This window comes from Calypte anna, chromosome 9 (assembly GCF_003957555.1).
Source record: "Calypte anna isolate BGI_N300 chromosome 9, bCalAnn1_v1.p, whole genome shotgun sequence".
Classification (NCBI taxonomy): Eukaryota; Metazoa; Chordata; class Aves; order Apodiformes; family Trochilidae; genus Calypte; species Calypte anna.
In genome coordinates, this window is record NC_044255.1 from 9,882,193 (window position 1) to 9,902,345 (window position 20,153).

At 44.4% G+C, this 20,153-nt stretch overlaps 2 protein-coding genes across 5 annotated transcripts in view; one reads left to right on the forward strand and one right to left on the reverse strand.

Annotated features, from left to right (window-relative positions):
* The first annotated feature begins 554 nt into the window (after positions 1–554).
* On the forward strand, positions 555–10,171 carry SFT2D3 (SFT2 domain containing 3). Its single transcript, XM_030456558.1, has 3 exons — positions 555–1,666; positions 4,422–4,654; positions 9,454–10,171. The coding sequence occupies exon 1, from the start codon at positions 582–584 to the stop codon at positions 1,269–1,271; it is 690 nt and encodes a 229-aa protein (XP_030312418.1). The 5' UTR covers positions 555–581; the 3' UTR covers positions 1,272–1,666; positions 4,422–4,654; positions 9,454–10,171.
* Positions 3,988–20,153, reverse strand: part of WDR33 (WD repeat domain 33) — a 65,051-nt gene continuing 48,885 nt past the window's right edge. The window contains exons 16-23 of one of the 4 annotated variants that reach the window (XM_030456552.1): positions 19,737–19,889; positions 18,317–19,363; positions 14,092–14,194; positions 13,356–13,818; positions 9,653–9,819; positions 9,431–9,523; positions 8,429–8,614; positions 3,988–5,319 (exon numbers count right to left, since the gene is read on the reverse strand). In XM_030456552.1, the coding sequence (XP_030312412.1) occupies positions 5,090–5,319; positions 8,429–8,614; positions 9,431–9,523; positions 9,653–9,819; positions 13,356–13,818; positions 14,092–14,194; positions 18,317–19,363; positions 19,737–19,889 (2,442 nt within the window). In that variant the 3' untranslated portion in view covers positions 3,988–5,089. Of the gene's footprint in view, positions 5,320–8,428; positions 8,615–9,430; positions 9,524–9,652; positions 9,820–11,178; positions 13,261–13,355; positions 13,819–14,091; positions 14,195–18,316; positions 19,364–19,736; positions 19,890–20,153 lie in introns of those variants that run through there. The other 3 variants (XM_030456551.1, XM_030456555.1, XM_030456554.1) reach the window with 3 other exon arrangements.

Sequence of the window (20,153 nt, forward strand, 5' to 3'; positions counted from 1 at the left end):
ACAATTCAACAGACTTAGCTGTATGTGCAGTGACAAAAAGACAAGTTCTTGCATACTTTCCATCTCTAGACTCTGCTGTAATGGTGTCTGGGCAACAACACCCAACATTTCTTTCTTGCAGCTTTCCTTTGCAGAACAGCACTTCGACTGAGTGTGTGAGGAGGAGGCTTCAGGTGCGGGAGAAGCACCGCAGTGCCGCGCCTTGCGTGAATTCACAGCCGCTGGGCTGCCACCCCTGGGTAGCCCTTCCTTGCCGGCAGCACCCCCTGGGGCTATTGCGAGCTGCATCAGTCTCAAACTGCGCTCATCTCTCTTACCGATCTACATTTTGAGTGTGACACCAACTTCTTTTCATCTGAAATCGCAAGCTACCACCACTCGCAGCCGCCATACCCTTTCAATCTCCAGTCAGCAACTCCCCTCAGCCCGCCCCAGCCCCGCGCACGCTGCCTCAGCCCTCACGGCGCCCCGCCCCACGTGAGGTGGCCGCTAACCCGGATGCAGCTACTCCGCAAGATGGCGGCGGTGCAGGCGGGCAGGGCTGTGTAGCGCCCGGTCCTGCTCTCGGTCGCGGCCCCGCCATGGCGGACCTGGGCCGGCAGCTGCAAGAATACCTGGCGCAGTCGAAGGCCACTGCTGCCGCGGGCGGCACCAGCGCGGCCCCCGCCCCGCCGCCTGCGGGCTGCGCGCAGGAGGAGGCGGGCAGCGGCGGCCTGGGGGCCTGGCTGGGCTCGCTGAGCGCCTTCTCGCTGGGCCGCGGCGCACCCCCAGCGGGTCTCGGGACGGAACAGGGACCGGGCTCAGGCTTAGGCTGGCCGTGGGCTGCGGAGGCGGACCCCTTCCTGCCGGGTCTGTCGCGCTGGCAGCGGCTGGCCGGGAGCGGGCTGTGCCTGCTGCTGGCCGCCCTCTGCTTCGGTCTCGCCGCGCTGTACGTGCCGGTGCTGCTGCTCCGCGGCCGCAAGTTCGCGCTGCTCTGGTCGCTGGGCTCGCTCTGCGCCCTGGGCGCCGCTGCCCTGCTGCGGGGTCCAGCCCGCCTGCTGCGGGAGCCCAGCCGCGGAACCCTCCTCTACCTGTGTGCGCTGGGCGGCACGCTGTACGCGGCGCTGGGGCTGCGCAGCACGATCCTGACCGGCCTGGGGGCCGCTGCCCAGCTGGGGGCCGCCGCCGCCGCGCTGCTGGCCGCGCTGCCCGGGGGCACTGCCGGCCTGCGCCGCCTCGCCGGCCTCCTCGGGACCGTGCTGCGCCGCCGCGGCAAGGCTCTGCCGGTGTGAGCCCGGCCCCGCGTTGCTGGCGCCGCTGCGAGGGGACCGGCCGCAGCCCGGCGGAACGAGGACTGAGCGGAGCTGGTGCCGGGAGAGGCGCGGGGGACGCAGACGTTTCCGTCCGATACCGCGTCTGTGCCGCGCCCTCGCGTAGTGCTGGGCTTCCCTCGCCTCTCCCGAGCAAGAGGAGCGGCCGCAGTGACTGGACATGTTCGGCCGCGTCCCGACGGGGCGGTGGTGCTGCCGGCCCGCCGAGCCCTCACCGAGTTCGGGAGTTTGCCTTATTGCAAAGTCTGCTCGATCCCCCGGACCTGGAGTCACTCGGCTCTGGGCGGGAGCTGGCAGCGTCCTACCTCCCTACCTCCGGTATAGGACCATGTGGCTGCTGCAGCCTGCTTCGAAACGTGAGTGAGATTCCGGAGCCGATGAAATGTGATTGACTTGCCCGCTACGTGAAAATCAAAAATTTCTGCCAGCTGAGGTGTATAGGGCTGACTGGTGTTGCGACATGGAGACAGTTTAGCAAAATCTGATCTAGTGTGGGGGTGAACGTTCAGAAATGGTTAACCGCTATTAACTCATTTTTTGTGCCGACCCCAACACTGAACACACTTCCAGTCACTGTCTGGCGTGGTCATCAGCCACCTCAGGGCAGTAGTGAATATGAATACTGTGGCCACTGAACTGCAGTGCTCGCTGTAAGTCATGTCCTAAACACGATGCAGTAAGTGGAACAAACTTCCCCTGGGGCTGTGGGCCTAGCTGTAACTGTAAGGGCAGTCTTGAATGACAATGACGACAAAAGGTGCTAATCTTACCTAAGCTGTGGCTTTTGCAGGTGTTGCTGCCTTACAGCTGCTGTAAGGTAGCAAATACTTTGGCACTTAAAGGGTAGTTTCAGCTTTTAGAACTTTATTATATATAAATATATATTAATCAGTTTGGGCAAGGATTGCTTGCTTGCCCCAGCATGACCTTCAAAATTGACTTGGCACTAGCAAATCTATTTTCATGGAAAAGTAGAATGTAAGGTTGGAAGGGACCTCAGGCATCATCTGGTCCAACTTGTCTCACACTGTAGTATATAGTATTAGAAGTTTATAGTAGAACTATAGTTTATTAAGAAGTATGATTATTAAGAAGTATGATGATTCTGTGAAAACAGATTTGTTAGTGACCAGTTGGAGCCTGTTGGCAGCTGGCACAGCTCTGTGGTTTTGGTGGAGAACTGAAGGAGCCGTAGGAGGGTACTGAATTCTGGTTAACAGACCTTGCTGAGTGCTCAGTACTTTTAAGTTTGGGCTGTATAATCACACTGCTGCAGATAAGTGGAACTACCAGGCCCCTAACCTGCTCAGCCCCACTACTGAGTATATGTACCTCATCTACAAAATAAAACTAAATGCTGCAATATTTCTCTGCTGTTACTGCTGAGGGTTTAGTATATTCACCTAATACTTGCTCTGAATTAAACTGAAACTGTTAAATGGGGGTACTTAAATGTACATAGGTTGACTTAATAAAGCTTTGTGTACCAAATGTCAATATAGGCGTTCAACTAATGGTCAGTTTTTTCCTTAAAAATGTAGATCAGAGATATCTGAATAGCATTAATTAGTTCTCTCATTTTTACAACTTCAAAGCTATAGCATGTAAAATTGATTTTAATCCTAGCAGCAGTATCAAATTAAACAAAGTGGCGCTGTAAACTAGCATGTAAAGCATAAGGATTCTAGATGCAGCACTGGTAAAAGAACTTGACCTGAAGAATATAGTATTATATTCCCATTAAGAAATTTTACCCATTTTTTCAGCAGTGGCTCATGGTCTCGTAACTGGGGAGCCGCTTCTGTCTCTTGTGCTGTGGTGTCACCTAAGGTTTCATACAAAAACTAGCTCAGTGTCCAGTTTGCTGATGATTTTTTGTACATATTCCACGGCGGTGGAATATTTTAAAACTTACTTCATTAAAAAAAGTTGCTCCTTGATGAAGATTCTGACTTAACACCAAGTACCATAGCAGTTTAAGGAGTTAATCAGCCATCAGAGGAAACCCACACATACTCCCTTTAGCATAGAGGTCGCTGGGCTCCCTGTCATTAGTGCACTCTAACTTGTTTTGGTAGAGGACTGTGGTTTAATTAGGGCTAAAGCTCATCCTCTACATCCCATATTCTAACTAACAAAAGGAAAGGATTAAGGGCAGTTTTCCTCTTTGCTAATGATCAAATCACTGGCATTTATCATTAAAACTTAAGGATAGATCCTAAGTCCCAGACATATACCAGAAGTGACCTCAGCCTGTCTTTGGACAGAGCTCAAGAGCAAAATAAAATTTTTTTTCCTCTAAAAGAAGAAATTGTGTCCTATCTGATGCATCCCAGCCATTTCCCACTTAATTCCAGCAGCCAGTATTTAGTACTGTATGTGAAGGCAGATAAAAAGCTGCCCTATATTCCTGTGGTGTTGCAATATCCTTGTCAGCTCCCAAACTGCATTCCCATTCTAACCCTCAATAACATGAAAGTCAAGGCGGGTGGGTGGTATTTTCCATTATACATGATAGCCTAGACTTCCTGTGTAGACCTTCCTGAGAACTGGCTTAAGAACCTGTTCTTATGGGATAAAATTTTTACTGAGGCTGTAAGTATTAAAGGAGGCTTTTGATAACCTGGTGCCTGGGAATGATTAATATGAATGATTTATGAGAATAGCAAACGTGGTTGGTAAGCAGCTTTATTATGAAATGTGGGAAATCAGAATAACCCCTCCTCATTTCCCTTCCCTAGTAAAACTAGGAGATAATACCCTAAAGAAAAAGATACTTACAAAAAAAGTTAGGATGAAAGTGATCAACTCTGGAGGTTTGCACTTCAGCATTGGAATGCACCAGACTTTACTGAACACCCCTAATCCATGGCATCCTACAGCCACTGTAAAACATATGCATCCATCTTAATCAAGCCCCTAAACTTATTTGTTCCTTAATTTCTATAAACAAGATGTTTTGAACCAAAATACATGACTCACCCAGGTGACACACAGAATGACCATTTTTGTTGTCCTGGTGTCTGTTGTGCTGGCAGTCCAGGTTATAACTCACGCTATGTGTACTGTAACAACTTTTCCTAAACAGTGTTCCACCTTTTTCTCTTTCAGGATGGTAGACTAGCAAGCAGCGGTGATTCCCCGGGTTTTGGAATTTTAACGTCAGCACCACTGACACTCAGTAGCCAGCTGTGGCTAGCGGTGAAAGTTCTCTATACATGACAAACCAAAAAACTAGGAACCAGCTGCTAGTATATTAAATGGTTGGGATTTCAGGAGGTAGTTCTGTTGCTCCATCTGCCACACAAGTCTGCCTAAAGACAACGCTCTCTTTCTAGTAATAGGTGAGTAAAGAATCACACACTGTTGATTTTTTGTTAATTTTTGCGCAAATTACATTCGGTATTCATACAAAACCAACGTAACTCTTCTGACAAACTGTACATATAGAAACAAGTTTCTGTCTGGAGGTGAACTGAAATCTGTGGAGGTGCTCCATGTCTCACAACACTTAAAAAAAATTCCAGCTCTTAACAAAACAAAGTAGGTAAAACGATGAGGAAAGGAGGGGTGGAGGGCACAAAACAGAGCGCTAGCTACAATACTGCAGCTAGGAAGTTGGCTGGAAGTAAGACCCTCGTTAGGAACTAATGCACGTTCAGTTATCCCAGTTAAGAAATCCAGGTTTGTGGTGTTGCAGGGTTACTTATAAGTCCAGAGTAGCAGTCTATTTAAATATTGTCCAGCAAGGACTGGGTGTGACCCAGTCAAAGCCTCTTCTATCGGCCTCTTCCACCACCCCTAGAGGCTCCTCTTCTTGACTGGCCTGAGTTCATGTTATTTCCTCTTCCCCAATTACTTCCACTCCTTCCTCGAGAAGAGTTATTGCCTCCTACAGGGCCTCCACCGAAAGCTTCATCTCTGTGGAATCCATCGTGATGGTCTCCATCTAAAGAACTAGACCTTCCAGACTTTGGTGCTCTCTGTGAAGGTCCTGAATGTCCTCGTCCTAAAAATGAAGCACAGTCAGTTACTGATGCTGCAGTCTAAGCTGTGCCTCTTCTCAGACGTGCCTATGTTAAGCTAGTTCTTTTATGGTATCATCATTCAGAGACCAAACATAGTCGAGACCTGTAATGTTAATGCCTCTTCCTTCCATATGATTTTTTTCTTACATAGATTTATTGTCTCCATTACAGTCCAGAAGACAAACACCAGTAAAGCAGCTCTTGGAATTAATGGAGATTACCTCTGATACAGTCAGTAGTTACTTATATGAAGTAAGTTAGAACAGTGATAGTCATGGTGTTCTCAAAACTGCCAGGCACATCTCATATGCTTTAATACCATCTCTGTATTTTTATAGCAAAATAGGCATTTTTTTCCCTAAACAAAAACATTGCACTTGATGATGAAGACAATGAGTAACATCACTGTTTCATTCATTTTTTTGCTGAAAATAATGGAAAATTGTATGTTTTTCTGCTAACCAGGAACTACATGAGCTCTTACTTCCAGGAATGGGATTTTCTACTTCATACAAATCTCTCTCTTAATGATATGTAAATTAACTTAAGAAAAAAACCATTAGCTTAAAATAACAAGCAGCATTTTTTAAAAAGATCATGGTAACAGTGCTTTATAGACGTGCTACAGCTAAATCAGGGTAATTTTACTCCACTTAAACCAGTGATTTTTTTTTGTTGACATTGCTTGGTTCTATTTAAAATAGAGACCAAGTTGTTCAACACTTCTAATTCATGAAGTTTTAATCTTCAAATGACTTTACCAACACAACTGAAGGTGACACAGCCCTTATATAAAAATGTATTGTTCATATTTTGTTTATCAGGCTTTCTGTCCCTGATTTAAACTTTTCTTGGTGCATTAATGAGTTGTCTAGGCACAAGAAGTGTGGTAGTTAACAACTGTTTTGACTTCAATAAAGAATCTATCTGATAGAGTTACCACAAGTTATTATTGGTAACTTAAGAAAGCTCTTAAGAAATCCTTGAGATTTGGTAGGATGCTGGCTAAAATGAGAAACACAGCATACAGTTTTGAAAGGGAAAATATTCATACAGAAGGAGTTTACCATCAGTTTTATTAAAGACATCTGTGAAGAAATGATAACCTGCTGTTAATACAGCACTGGAAATTCAGTCCAAGTGGAGGAGGACTGACATGCAGTTAAAACTAAACCAGCTTTTAACAATAAAAGAAGTAGAATGAAATTCAGTGCATCAAAGACCAATCTGTTCAGGAGAGATCTAATAACAAAAACCTAAAGTACAGGCTGATAGCTGAGCATTTGCAAGCATCTGAGAAGGATCTCAGCCACAGATCACTACCTGATGGTGGGTAATCAGTATGAGGACATTAAAAAAAGACAACATTAAAAACAACCCTGAGATTTATGAAAAGAAAAATGATCAAGAACCAGTGCAAGGGTGACTGTGGAACTGGCATACACAGTAACAGGCTCTGAAGCTGCTACTGAGGCCACAAGAATGTATTTTGTGAGTTACAGTGGCTGGTGCCATGGGGCTGTTCAGTAACAAAGAGGGAAGAGACGAGGAGCTATTAGGAAAGAATGGAGAAAACACAACAAAACCAACTGTAGAAATGCATGGTTAAAGCACATCTTAAATACTATGTGCAATTCCTAGTTACCCCATTTAATTTACAAAACAATAAATTAATACTGAAAATAGTATATAGTATTAAGGATGGTAAAAGATACAGAACACAGCTTCCTGGAGAACAACTAAACAGGTCAGAGCTCTGACTTGGAGAAGAGCTGGTTAAGTTTGGAAATGGTAGAGATCATGCAATGAGAAGGGGCATTCAGAAATTAAGAAATAATAGGGATTGACTTCTAACAGTTCCAATTAAAATGCAAGACATCATCACATAAAAGTTAGTGAACAACAGGCTTAAAACAAGAAAAAAAGATTTTCCTTTTTTTTTTTTTTTTTCCAAGTATAGTCTACTGCATAGTCCTCTGTCCTCTGTTTGTGGATGTGTACAGTTGTTAAAGCAATTTGAGAAGCTCACAAAAAGTAACTGTCAGACCCCAGAAAATATAACGTCAGTAAGTCACAGAACTACAGGTCTTCATATATTTAGAGAGCATTTCAGGGACAGTTCTCTACAGACCTCTAGTGTTATTAATGCTCTTCCTCAGTACCTGGTATGGCTATTGTTAACAGACAAGTTAGTAGTAGTTTTGAGAGGCTGCAGAGTCCATCTCTGTGAGGGCAAGAGAGGTAAGACATTTTCATTTATCCCCCACTGGTGTGCAAGTCTCCACAGTGACCAAGGCTGAGGGGCGTTTTGAACAGGGCAGGTGCAGGGTGCTGGGAGGGACAAAACCCAGGGCAGGTGACCCACGCTGGCCAGTCCATGTGTTCCATCTCATAAATGTCACCCTCAATATGTATTGGGAGCTTTGGAGGATACTTGGGGGTTTCTACCATGGCTGCTTTCCTGAGAGGGTCTCACATCTGTCATCCTGCACCTGAGGACTCCTGCCCCACTTGCTGTGACCATCGCATTCTCACTGGAGCTGTTGTGCTCACAGTGTTGGGCATTCAGCCTTCCCTGCTGGGAGCATGCAGCTCACAACTGTGATCTAGAGCTGATTACAACTTTGTATCTTGTATTAGTATTGGGGTTAATATTAGTTCATGATTATAATTCTCTTATATGTGTTTTCATTTCAGCCCATGACTCTCCCTTTCCTGATACCCCTCCTCCTGCATGGGGTCAGGTGATGGTGCAACTGTCTAAACCATGAAAAATAAACGAATGACTATTCTGAAAATTAGAGGAAAAAAGGATCTGATTTAAGTCTTCCAGATGGCGTTTCCTGCTTTCAAATAGGACAATAAAAAAAAGGATTATATGATGCCAGAGAGAAGGTTTGCATTTATGTCCCAGAAAATCCCTCTGTTCTTTTTTTCTTATAAAACTGGTCTTCAGCTTCACAGCTGATAAGATCAAATATTTACCAGTTCAGTTTTATCCCCTCTGAATAGATAAGGAATTCTGGATAAGCCTGCTGTTGGGAAACATGCCAGTGTTGCCTAAGGCTTTCAATACAAGGGGCTTTTTACCTTTTCCCCTCTCTTCTGGAGGTCCACCTGGAGCATCCATTTCTCTGTGGTCAGAGTTCCCTGGTCCATCGTGCCAGGGACGTTTACGTGGTGGCAGTGAGGCCATGTCCATGCCCTGGAGCGAAGAAGAACGTTCTCTGTTAGCTGGAGAATGTCTGTCATGAGATGGGTGATCTGGATGAAGACCTGAACATGGAGAGAGAAAACGGGATAATGAGTAATGTTCATCTGTTCATTACTCCTCCTTTTTGGAGGTGGTTGCATCAGCTTTTCATACCTTCCACACTATTTGGCACACAAATTTATGTTAAAATTACATAAAGCTTCCCCAGCCCATCCCAACAGGCAAACATCAGTTAAATAAGTTGTAAGAAAAAGTAAGACAGGTTTAAAAGATGATGAGAGAGAAAGAAGTAACCTCTAAAGTGCTCTTTTAGGTATAAAAATTTTTAATGTATTTTGGAGACAGTCACATCTTCATGTATTGCTGAGACATTTGCACTAATTTTTTTCTGTGACATCTAAAACTCCATTTTGCAATGCATGGGGTTGCCATTAGTAACACAAACACAAGTACCAATAAGCTGTCAGACAGCCAGCAGGAAAACCTGCAAACAACAGAGAAGTTGCCATACAAGAGAAAGATTCCTATTGGCATTAATAAACATCTTTAAAAGCCCCACGAGATATATAAGCTTCAGCCACCCTTGGGTGACAACAGGAAATTCCAAGCTGCACAAGAATTCAACTTAACATCAAGACTTTGAGGCCACAAAAATTCTTTGTTTAGTGAGACAGATGCATTCAGAGACAGTTAAATTCTGCATAGCTAATTTTTATTCCTAGATTTAGAAGACAAAAGAACCATCTTTTACTTTTCTCATGGTAGAAGACTGATAACAAGCCAGTTACAAGGTAGAGGGAAAATATTTTTTTAAATGCTTTTTTTGATAAGTGGAAGTCCAGTCTACTACCAAAACCAAACCTCACACTTTCTTTTACCTGGTTCTCTGTTTCCATCCCAGGATTCTGGTTTCCGCCCTCCTTCAAAGCGTGGGAATTCATCTGGAGTAGGAAGCAAACCCTTCCGGCCTCCTGAGCAGTAAGAGATGCAGGGAACAGGAGTGAGAAGAGACATTGAATTCATGAAAATACTGTCATTTGCACAAGAAATGCCTTTGCTTCCTTATCCTGCGTTTCAGTGTGGAACAATGTTCTCCTCACCTCTCAGAGCACCACGGCCTCGCCCCCGAACACCATGGTCCCTTCCTCTTGAGTTTTCATCGGGAGAGTCAAAAGTATCATCTGGCCCAAAATCTTCAGGGCCAGGAAAGCCATCTCTCCCTCTGGGTCCCCGTCCCTCATGTCTCGAGGGTCCTCCTCTTCTGAAGCTACAAGAAAGAACATGGTACAAAGGTGGTTTTTAGGCAGAATTTAGACTGAAAAACTTGAGTTAGCTTCAGGTTAATAAGCAATGCTTTTCTTAACTGTTTTTCTTACTACTATAGCATACACAGTTACTAGAACAGGATTTATAGGTGGAAAAGTGCTCCTTTTGAGGACTTGGTTTATTCATTTTTATACTTTGCCCTCATAGTTCCTTCTGTTGATTGTGTTGGACTTTTATACAAGAAAAATATTGTCAAATACACTGTATTCATTTAATGAGAAGGGGGAAAAACAATCAGTGAGTGATGACAGATACAAGATAGGGTAAGGAAAAGTACAAGTGAACTTCCCTTAGCTGTTGTGGTCTTACTTTCCCCTTCCCTTTACCCCCTTCCATTGTAGTGATAAAGACAAACTGAAAAACCGCAAGCAAGGAAAGTCATGGCTATAACAAAACATTCCAGCATCTCATATTCCTATTGACTTGAGAATCTTTTGCTAAAACATTCTCTTTTTTTGTTCTATTCTTCCAAGTTTACAATTTTACTAACTGAATCTAAACTGTGCGTGGCTGCATAGGGATGGTGATTGCTGAACAGCGTGCACAGTGGCATTCTGCAGCCTGAGGAGCAGTTTATCTAACTGCAACAAGGAAGAATTTTGTTTTGCAAAACATAGTTATGACATTAAGACTGATAATTTCCTCCTAGTAAGTACCATGGCATCTTCAGCAGTTTGGTTTGATTTGGTTCTGCATTGCATCTAAAATGAGTACAGCTCCTCCAGTGCCACACTGAGGTTTTTACAGAGGTCTTCAGAGAGAAGAACAGCTCTTAGTGAACTCTTTCAGGTAAGCCTGCAGCTGGCTGTATCAATACTAGTAATTTTGCTTCTTACAATCTGAGTTTAAAGTCTTGGAGGGTTTGTGAAAGCAAAACACATTCTGTGCATTACTGCAACTCCCAAAGTGCACAGGAGCACCAGTCGCTAGGATTGCCTCGGCTTACAGCCCAGTGTCCGTGCCAGCACAGGCAGATGTTTAGGTGGTGCAGGCAAACTGGCTCAGGCGTCCTCAGGGCCACCCCAGGCTGCTCCTGCCCACCCCTCTGCCTCCCTCCTCCCCTCTCTCCCCAGTTCCAGGCTGGCCGAGCTGCCCCCAGTGCCCTGCTGGGTTGGGGCTGGCTCTGTGCAACATCCCCTTCCCCAGCTCAGTAACGACACAGTGCATCCTATTACAAGCAAAACTTTAGATACTTTTATTTAGAATTTTAACAACATTAACCTTTTGATTACAAATTTAAATATTTTAACAGTAGTCATAACACAATACAATATTTTTAGACTTTTACATTTTTATTTTCTTTTTTGTAATTAAAAACAATAGGTCTGTCTCCACCTCCCAGAAAACAAAACACAGTTCAGAGAGGAGGCTGCTGTGCCAATAGAGGTACAACAGTGGATGGAGGGAGTGCCGTGTATGGACAGTGAACCATTTTACAGTAACCTGCATAATTTGGGAAAACAAACTGAACAGTTTCAGGTACAAATGCTTCAAATAACCACATAGCAAGATTGTTAAGCCTTAAAACAGCACAGTCCTCTAGATGTTCTTTAGAGGGCCTCCCATTTTAATACTGACATGGCGTGATTCTGCTTAGCTTGTAAATTACCAAATTTGCAACACAAGGTCCTACAGCTGTCAGGAAGAGGGCCTTTCCTTTCCAGGCAGTGTTATGGACACAGCTGAGTATTGCAATCTACCATACCTACGCCTGACGTAGCCACAGCTCCTAACATTGCATTATTACAGCCTTTTTCATATCGGTCACATGCACAACCCTGCCTTGCATAGGGCTCAGTTCCTGTTTGACTGCACTCAGATCTTCCTCCTTGAGGCCTAGGACCTTAATGTATAGAACTACAGACTGTGCAGGTGAGCAGGCAGGAAGAGGCAGGTCTCTGCAGCAGAAGCATCATGTTGATGTGCATAGGTAGAGTAAGAACAGGACAGGGATGAAAGGGATGGGAAATTAAGAGAGAAACACACATACATACACTTTCCTTCTCATGCTTGATCAAACTGGTTACAATCTAAATCCCAAACAAAGTTGGCTAAAGGAGTGGTTGGATTCTTAAGCTCACCTCAGCATCTGCAGGAAATGGCATCTAATTCACCTTTATTCAAAGGGATTCATTAAGCCTGCAAGCACAATAAGCCTTTTATAGCCCTGTGCCCATTCCTTTAAAACCAAAAGAATTTAAACCTCTGTTTGAACACTTGCACTCTGATAAACATAGACTCCTCTTAGTTCAGAAGCTGGGTCACAAGGTTCTTGTTACTTCCTGAAATCTTTTTTAAAAATCAGGATCATAACATTTATTTTCCAGTTCCTAAGCATTTCCAATAGAACATTTGAAAATTCCTGCTGAACTAATAAAAGTGTTGTCTGCTGTGTCTTTTAGAATTCTGTAATGCAGACCATTAAGCTTGGATTCTCTCTATTTTTACTTTTTTAAAATGGCTTTAATTGTTACCTTCTTTTAGTTAACTGTTCATTTCTTTTCATACTCTTCACACAAAAGGAAGGTAGTTCTTTACAGAGCTAGGTAGGAAATAGCTAAAAGAAGAGCTGTATAGATGCAAAGTAAAAGGAATGTAAGAAAATTATTAAAAAGGCAACTCAAACACACAAAATTCACATTACGTGGAGACCACAATATATTTGTACAAGTACACGTTCTTATGAATATAGAGTTGGTGGTCAGTGAGAGGCTTAGACCTTGGAGGCCAAGTGGAACTCAGTCCCACCAGCATAAATCTGGAGCAATTTCCATGACAATTAATCTTGCTGACTTTGTGTAATTTCTCCATATTGACATTGGTAACTAGAAGCAAATTCATCCCTCAGTGACTTGGAAATTGTAAGCAATGACATGGACATTGCTGTAAATTAGATAATTTTTGAGTTCTTCACTCGGCATTAAGAAATAAGTAAGAAATAAAATTCCTACAAGCAAAACCATGAGCAAATAGTCCCAACAGTCCAACAGATGCTGTAGCTCTGCCTTTATCTTTGATAGTTGGATCACTGTTCCTGCTCCTGACAAGTACTTTACATCTCACTCTACAGTCTCTACAGTCATGCTTGTAGTTTGTGACTGGAGACAAAATTTCAAAATCCACTTCTAGTGTTCAAAAGTTTGTCACTGCAACCTTCAAGTTTCCTCTGAATTTTCATCAAACAGTCTCAAATCTTCATCCTGTGTCACTTGATCTTCTCTACAAATTTCCTCCCTTCTCTTACTTACTGTTTAAAGACACGGAAGCTGCTGTGTACAATGACCATTTTTCAAGTTTTCTTCTATTACTGTATGATTTTTATGGACTCTATACTCAGGTATATTAGAGTTTTCATTTCCTTATTGGTTTCCAGTTAATAAATCTGAAACAGATAGACTCCTTAATGAAAAGGAAACCAGGAAAGAGTTCCCTCCCTTTACCCTTCAACCCAAAAAGCATGAGTAGATTTATTCTTACCTCTCATCTCGTCTTCCTCGGAACCGTGCATCCTCAGGATCCCGTGGGTATCTATCATCTGAAGGTCTCCGTCCTTCCCAAGCACCAGGGGGCCCACGGTTTGAGCCCCCTCCTTCAAATTCCCTGTGATCAGGGGGAAAGGGAGGCCCAGGTCCACCTCGTCTCCACTTTTCATCTTGCAATGGTGGGCCTCCTCTCCCCTCAAATTCCCGCAATCGATGGCCAAATCTCTTATCTGGATGAAAGTCGTCACGGAAGTCCTCTGGTCGATCAAAGTCATCATGGAAATCTGGGTGAGGTCCTCGTCTATCTGGCATGCCCCTGCTGTCTCTACCATCACCCCACTCCTGGCCACCTCGAAACAACCCTCTCTCAGGCCCATGATCAGGACCACCACTGTTCTGGTCGTGCCTTCTATCTGAGAGAGGGCCCATGTGATGGTTTGGTGGACCACGGGAGTCACCTTGAAGGAAAAAATCATAGCAGATTTCTGTAACGTTTTCTGAAAACTCTAGGATGCTCTAGTTTGTACAGTTCTACAAAGCATACACCATACATCACATATTAATCTTGGGGGAAAACCTTTTCCTCTAATATTCCAGCCCAAGTCTATGGCAGCTTTCCTCTCAGCCAAGGCCCTGTGCCCTGCTACAGCCTCCTCTGTCTAGAGGCACTGCACTGGAACAGTCTTTTTAGGAGAATTGCTCACAGAAGAACAGACAACATATTTAATTACCTTTATTAAGACCAGGTCCTTGGTTGTGAGGGCCAAGACGACCTTGTCCTCCCTGCTGCCCCAGGCCTGGTATCAGTGGTGGAGGACCTGGGTTCTGTCCGTCCTGTGAGCATACAATGAGAAAAGCCGCGTGAGCTGCCACGTCGGAGCATGGCTGCTTTTTAGCATTTTGTAATGGGCCAAAACAGTTTTTTTCAGAGACTGCATCTTGATGGGTCTTAAAATGGAAACAGATTAGTTTCCAGGTGTTTCAAATATACACATAGAACCCTAGAATGGCCAGGGATGGAACAGACCTTTAAAGATCACCTAGTTCCAACTCCCAAGCAGATCAGTAATGCTTTTCAGTTACTGCCTGAGAAACATATCATTTGATGGGAAACTCAGCATTTCAAGGACTAATATTTTACCCTCAATGACCAAAGATGACAAAAATCCTAATTCTAGCTGCCTGTGAGAGATTAGGAAACTGTGTATACCTACTAGACAAATACAAGGTACTTAAAGAGCTGCATGGACCAAAGACTCCCTTTGGAAGTGAACAAAAAAAAGGAAATAATGAAAAAATAAAAATACCAATAATGTCAGGACACGAGCGGCAACAACACGGCCATAAGAGAGCTATCACCTATAGACCTTTGCAAACTGTTAACATGGAAATAACATGAGCTTCATTTTTAATATTGTTTTTCTTAATTCTGTGATCAAATGAAAATACTAACACTGGGCTCAGTGACAAGTTTTTAATGAGTTATTAGGCAATGACAGCGCTAAAGGCAGAAGCTGCAGCCACCTGCTCTTCTCCGGCAGAAACAGCACAGTGAGCAGAGCTCTGTGTAAATTACACAATCCCAAATTAAAAATGAAGTACATATAGGTCTTTTGTTACATGTTCTTTAAATTCAGTATGACCCAGGAAAGACTTCCACAGGTACCATGTCTGCACTTGACCCAGCCCGGTTATGCTGGCTGGGAAACAGTGTAGCTGAGCTGCCCACATCTCCCTGCAAAGGCCCCACCAGAAATCATCACCCAAAGCTTTTACTGGACTGGAACCAAAAGGGGGCATGTACATAATTTACACTGACCCAATGAGATCCAACAATAAAAATGAACTAGACAAAGCTGAAACTTGCAACGTTGCTACAAAAAAAGGTGTTTCATGTTGACATCACAAAGAACAACCCCCAAAACCCATAGCAGAAAAATCAAAAGACATATTTTTCCTCCTAGACATGTCTAGTATGTAAGATTTAGACTTGGCATTCATAATAATGGCTTGTAAAAAATCTTCAGGCTGCAAGTATTTGTAAATACAAAAAAACCTATACCCCATCACTGCCATCATACTCATGATTACACAGTTTAATCTCTCCACAAATAAAAATGAAATAACTTTCATGCTCAACATTTATTTTTGAGAATTACTACCTTTTTTTTTTTTGGTTTGGTTGCAGAGAAACAGTAAGTGCCTTTGTGTATTTTACCCATTGTATCTTGAAACACTGTTTTTAAATTAAACTTTTACACTTAACTGCAATATAGGTGATAAACACAAAAAATCCCACTAAGATAATCAATGTTTGTGGTAATAATACTGTAAGGATTCTGTAAGGAAAAAACCATTCAAAATTAAAGGCCTGTGTGGCCCAACCCTGTTAAAAACTAAAAATACCTTCCTAAAGACTGTGTGTTGACTTGAGCCCAGAACAAATAAATTCCCTAATGAGGTAAGATTCAGCTATTGCAGTGCTTCTGCACTTCTTGACCAAATCCTTGCAGGATTTCCATCATCTCTCACATGTTTAGCATACTGAGCAACCTGGTCTGGGGGCGGTGTCCCTGCCCATACAGAGGTTGGAACTGGATGATCTTTAAGGTCTCTTCCAATTCAAACCAGCACGTGATTCTACTATATGAATACTTACAATAAACTGTTGAACTTCTTAACTTTAGGTCTCTAGTGTTTAACCAAAGCAGCAGCTTTTAGCTCTCACTTAAATGAGTTTCCTTAGCATTTAGCAAAAACCCTTATTTCAAACAAATGATGCTTTGGCAAGATGGGAAGCCACAGCATTTTCCCAGTGCTGAAAAAAGATGCAGACACTGTATTTTCACACACCTTTCATTTCAATATACAGTCTGGGCCCCAAGCCAGGCTCAAAACTGAGAAGTGAGTGTGTAGAACTTGGAAGCAGATCCAGTGCAAACCATGTGGGCCTGGGCACCCTGCACCCCTCCCTCCCCACCTCCCTCCAGCTTGGGGGTCCCAGCACAGGCAGGGGTCCTGCACAGTACAGCAGAAAACAACTGCCCCACAGCATTGCCCCGAATGTGCAAATGGCACAGCTGGTTTGTGGCAGCCACCTGTATTCATGAACACTATGCACCAAAGGGGGAAAGTGTATTCAGCCATAGGAGAAATTTGCATTTCTTTTGGAATACTGCACTCCTAAAGTTTGTCTCTGTGAATAGGAGACTTGATTTTAAGTATACACACCTCACTCAACCAGTGAGATGAAATGAGCACATGTACCTAAAAGGAAGATGAGAAGACCAAATCTAAATGAGCAATAGCAAAAGAGATCCAGAGTACTACTGCTAGCTTGGGAATAAACAGGAATACAAACTAATATTAATATTTGTATAACAAAGAGGCAAACTGGAGCAGAACCTGACCTAATGAATTTTAAAATCTGTTTGTTTGTAAAAGACATCACCATCACAAAGGAAAAAAGGTCAAAACCACTTTGCTTTGTTAGTGTATACTGCAAACAGACGGCCACCAGTGACATGGAACCTGCTGGCTGCCCAGACAAGGACAGCCCTACACCCATGTGTAAGCATACACCTACATTTATACACACCAGGTGTTGGGAATTACTCTTAAAGCACAACAGTGTCACATCACCAGACTTCCAAAGGGCATCAGTGATGATTTGTAAAGAAAAAATAGTCAAGTAAACCCACAATTTTTAGGCTATTCTGCCTCAATCTGAAATAGAACCACCAAGCCAAAGCTCATTTCATTGGCATCACTCACTGTGCCTGGTACTGGACTGCACACACAGGGAGATACGCAAACCTGTCTAAAGTTACAGCTAGAATCTGTTGACTGCAAGGCTAAAAGAGTTAATTCTGTTAAAAAAAACCCACACATTTTTTTGAGTCAAATCCTTTTTCAAAACATCTCCTTCAAAACTCACCTTAAAGCTGAAGACAATCAAGAGAAATATTAATTACAGGATCAGTGCCACACAACCAGGAACCCATATGAGATGACAAGTGTGGGAGTTGGTGGAGCGAGGGAATCAGCCCCTTGCTGAAGACAGAGGAGAGGGCAGAGAAGGTGGCACCTGGCACCAACCCGGCTAGACCCAACACCCAGCTGGGCTCCTGCAGAATGAGCTGGACAAGTGATACTCACACTTTCTGGGTCAGCCAAGTGCTGGGCTGGGCTGGTGAACCCCCTGGAGCCCAGTGCCAGGCAGCAGGGCTTAGGGACACCGGCCAGGCTGTGCTCACCACCAGACTTGTGCTGCTCCCAGCCAACCGTGTCCCAGACCCTCGCTTTCCCTCGTGCCTTGCAGCAAACGGTGCAGGAATGAGCTGAGGGTGTGCAAGGCCAATCTGTTACCCTGAACTCCAGAGGGTGCTGAGGTGGCCCAACGCCTCCTGTGTCAGGGTGGGAAGGGGACAGCTGTGCTCCTGTGAGCTTAGTTTGAGCTGACAAGTTCAACCAGACCTAGCTGGTGCCAGGTGGGTCAGCACCTATGTTAAATTCATCCCATGGTTCAAATTAACTGCTCTGGGACAACTGAGAGTCAGCAGTAACTCACTTTAATTAACACATAAGAGTTTTCTTATGTTTAGTTTGCTTAAATTCAACTTTTATTAGTGCTCACCTGCTCCCCAGGAAATTCCTCATTTAAGACAGTTCAGTGTCTTTAAATTAAAACCACCAGAGTTTCTCTCAACATTACAGATTTTCATAGCAGAGAGGTTTCTGTTCCAGTGTTTCCGATAATCCCTTTCCTACTGTTCTCTCTGCTGTCTCCAAACTACCTAACCCTTTCCATTATTATTTAAGTTCTCCTGTGGCTTCAAGTATGGTGAAGAACACCACACCCGCAGCCCCTCAGCTCTTGCGCTTCGCATTTCTCCCGCGTGATCTTATCATCCCCATGTTCCTAACGTTCTTCTTCTTATACAGCCCAACACGTACCTGGTTGAACGGGGGACGAGGCCCATCACCCAACAGAGGCGTTTTCTGCTGCTGGAAAGGCAGAGGGCCCTGGGAGGGGTGCGGCCCCCTTGAAGGGTTCGGTTGTCCCTGAGGTCCTTGCATGTTTCCTTGAGGCCCTACTAAAGAGCCTTGTGGAGGTCCCTGCTGGCCTTGTGGACCTGGTGGCCCACGCAATTCTTGTGGCGGTCCTAGCATTGTACCTTGAGGCGGGGGTCCCTGGAGGCCCCTCATCTCCTGAGGACCATGTCCTAGTAAACCACTTTGCATATGAGGACCTCTCATTTCTTGTGGATGACCCATCATCATCCCTTGTGGAGTAGGTCCCTGGTTATCTCTGGGTCCTGGTGGACCCTGCATGCCTCTTGGATTAAGTCCCATCAAAGGCCCTTGAGATATAGGGCCCTGCATCCCTTGAGATCCTGGAGCTCCTTGCATGCCATGAGGAAGAGGTCCTTGCATTCCTCGGGGACCGGGTGGCCCTTGCATTCCTTGACCACCAGGGGGACCTTGAGGACCAAGGTGACCTTGTGGGCCAGGTGGACCCTGCGGTCCTAAATGAGTCTGAGACCCAGGCAGACCCTGTGGTCCTAAGTGGCCTTGTGGGCCTGCATTACCCTGTGGACCTGGAGGCCCCATTGGCCCATGAGGGCCAGGATGTCTCTGCATTCCTTGATGTCCATGTAAATCCTGAGGCCGTGGCATTCCTTGTGGAGGCCCTTGGGGGCCTGGAGGTCCTTGTGGTCCCATGAATCCTTGTGGACCTGCAGCTCCTTGGTGTAATGGACCTTGAGGTCCCATTTGTCCCTGGGGTCCCGGAGCTCTGAACTGTCCTTGTGGACCAGGAGGTCCCATCTGAGGCATATTCATTGGCATCTGCTGAGGTGGAAGGGGTTGCTGAAATCCTTGAGGCATCTGTGACAGTGGGCCTTGCCCTGGAAATGGCTGGGGTCCGTGAAGAGAGCCTCCTGGAGGTGGCGGCTGCACTTGCTCTGCTTGCTTTTGTGCAAGTCTCTCAATCTTCAATTGCTGTACAAAAAAAAAAAAAAAAAAAAGGAAAAAAAAAGAGAGATCCCAAAAATCAACTAAGCACACAAGTACATGTAACAACTAAAAATTAGAAGCAACCATCTCAGTTTTCAGGAATTTAAAAAGATATTGTGCTTTGCTCTTAATGAACAGAAATATACAGCTGAAGTGATCCACAGATCAGTATGAGTTCCCCAAAACATGGGGCCTCACTGAGGGCTTCTAAGACCAACATCCTGTTCAATTAGATGTTGCCAGGAAAAAAGGCAAAAGCAGTACTACAAAAGCAAGCTGCACATGTCAGTGTTAAGGTCCCCACAGATCCCCCAGAGGGCTAACACACGTTTGCTAATAACTCTCCTGATATACCCACCTCCAAGAGCTGTGGGTTTGTGTACTGAAGTGCTGCCATTTCCTGCTCAATCTCCGCCTGTGTCTTCTTTTTCTCCTCCAGCTTAATGTCTTCCTTTCTGTCGTTCAGTGGCTCAGGTGGGGGAGGCAAGGGAACTTTATTCTGCATCCATGCCTGTAAAGGACAGTGACCACCAGATGAATTTTGGGGAATGACACCTGTGCAATGCATCGCTGCACTGGGAAGGGAAATGCTGGAACACAGCAGTATGGGTATACAGAAGCTAAAAACCATGCTGAATAAAACATCTTTATCTTGAAATATCCTATTTTCCAGGCACAGACACAAGACATAAGGGATTTAACCAAGTATTTTATGCTCAAATTGTAATTAAACTAATTCCTGTGGTAAATTGTTTGGCACTGCGTATTGGTATAA

Excerpts from the sequence above, each read along its gene's own strand:
- SFT2D3 (XM_030456558.1), top strand. The coding sequence starts at position 582 with ATGGCGGACCTGGGCCGGCAGCTGCAAGAATACCTGGCGCAGTCGAAG.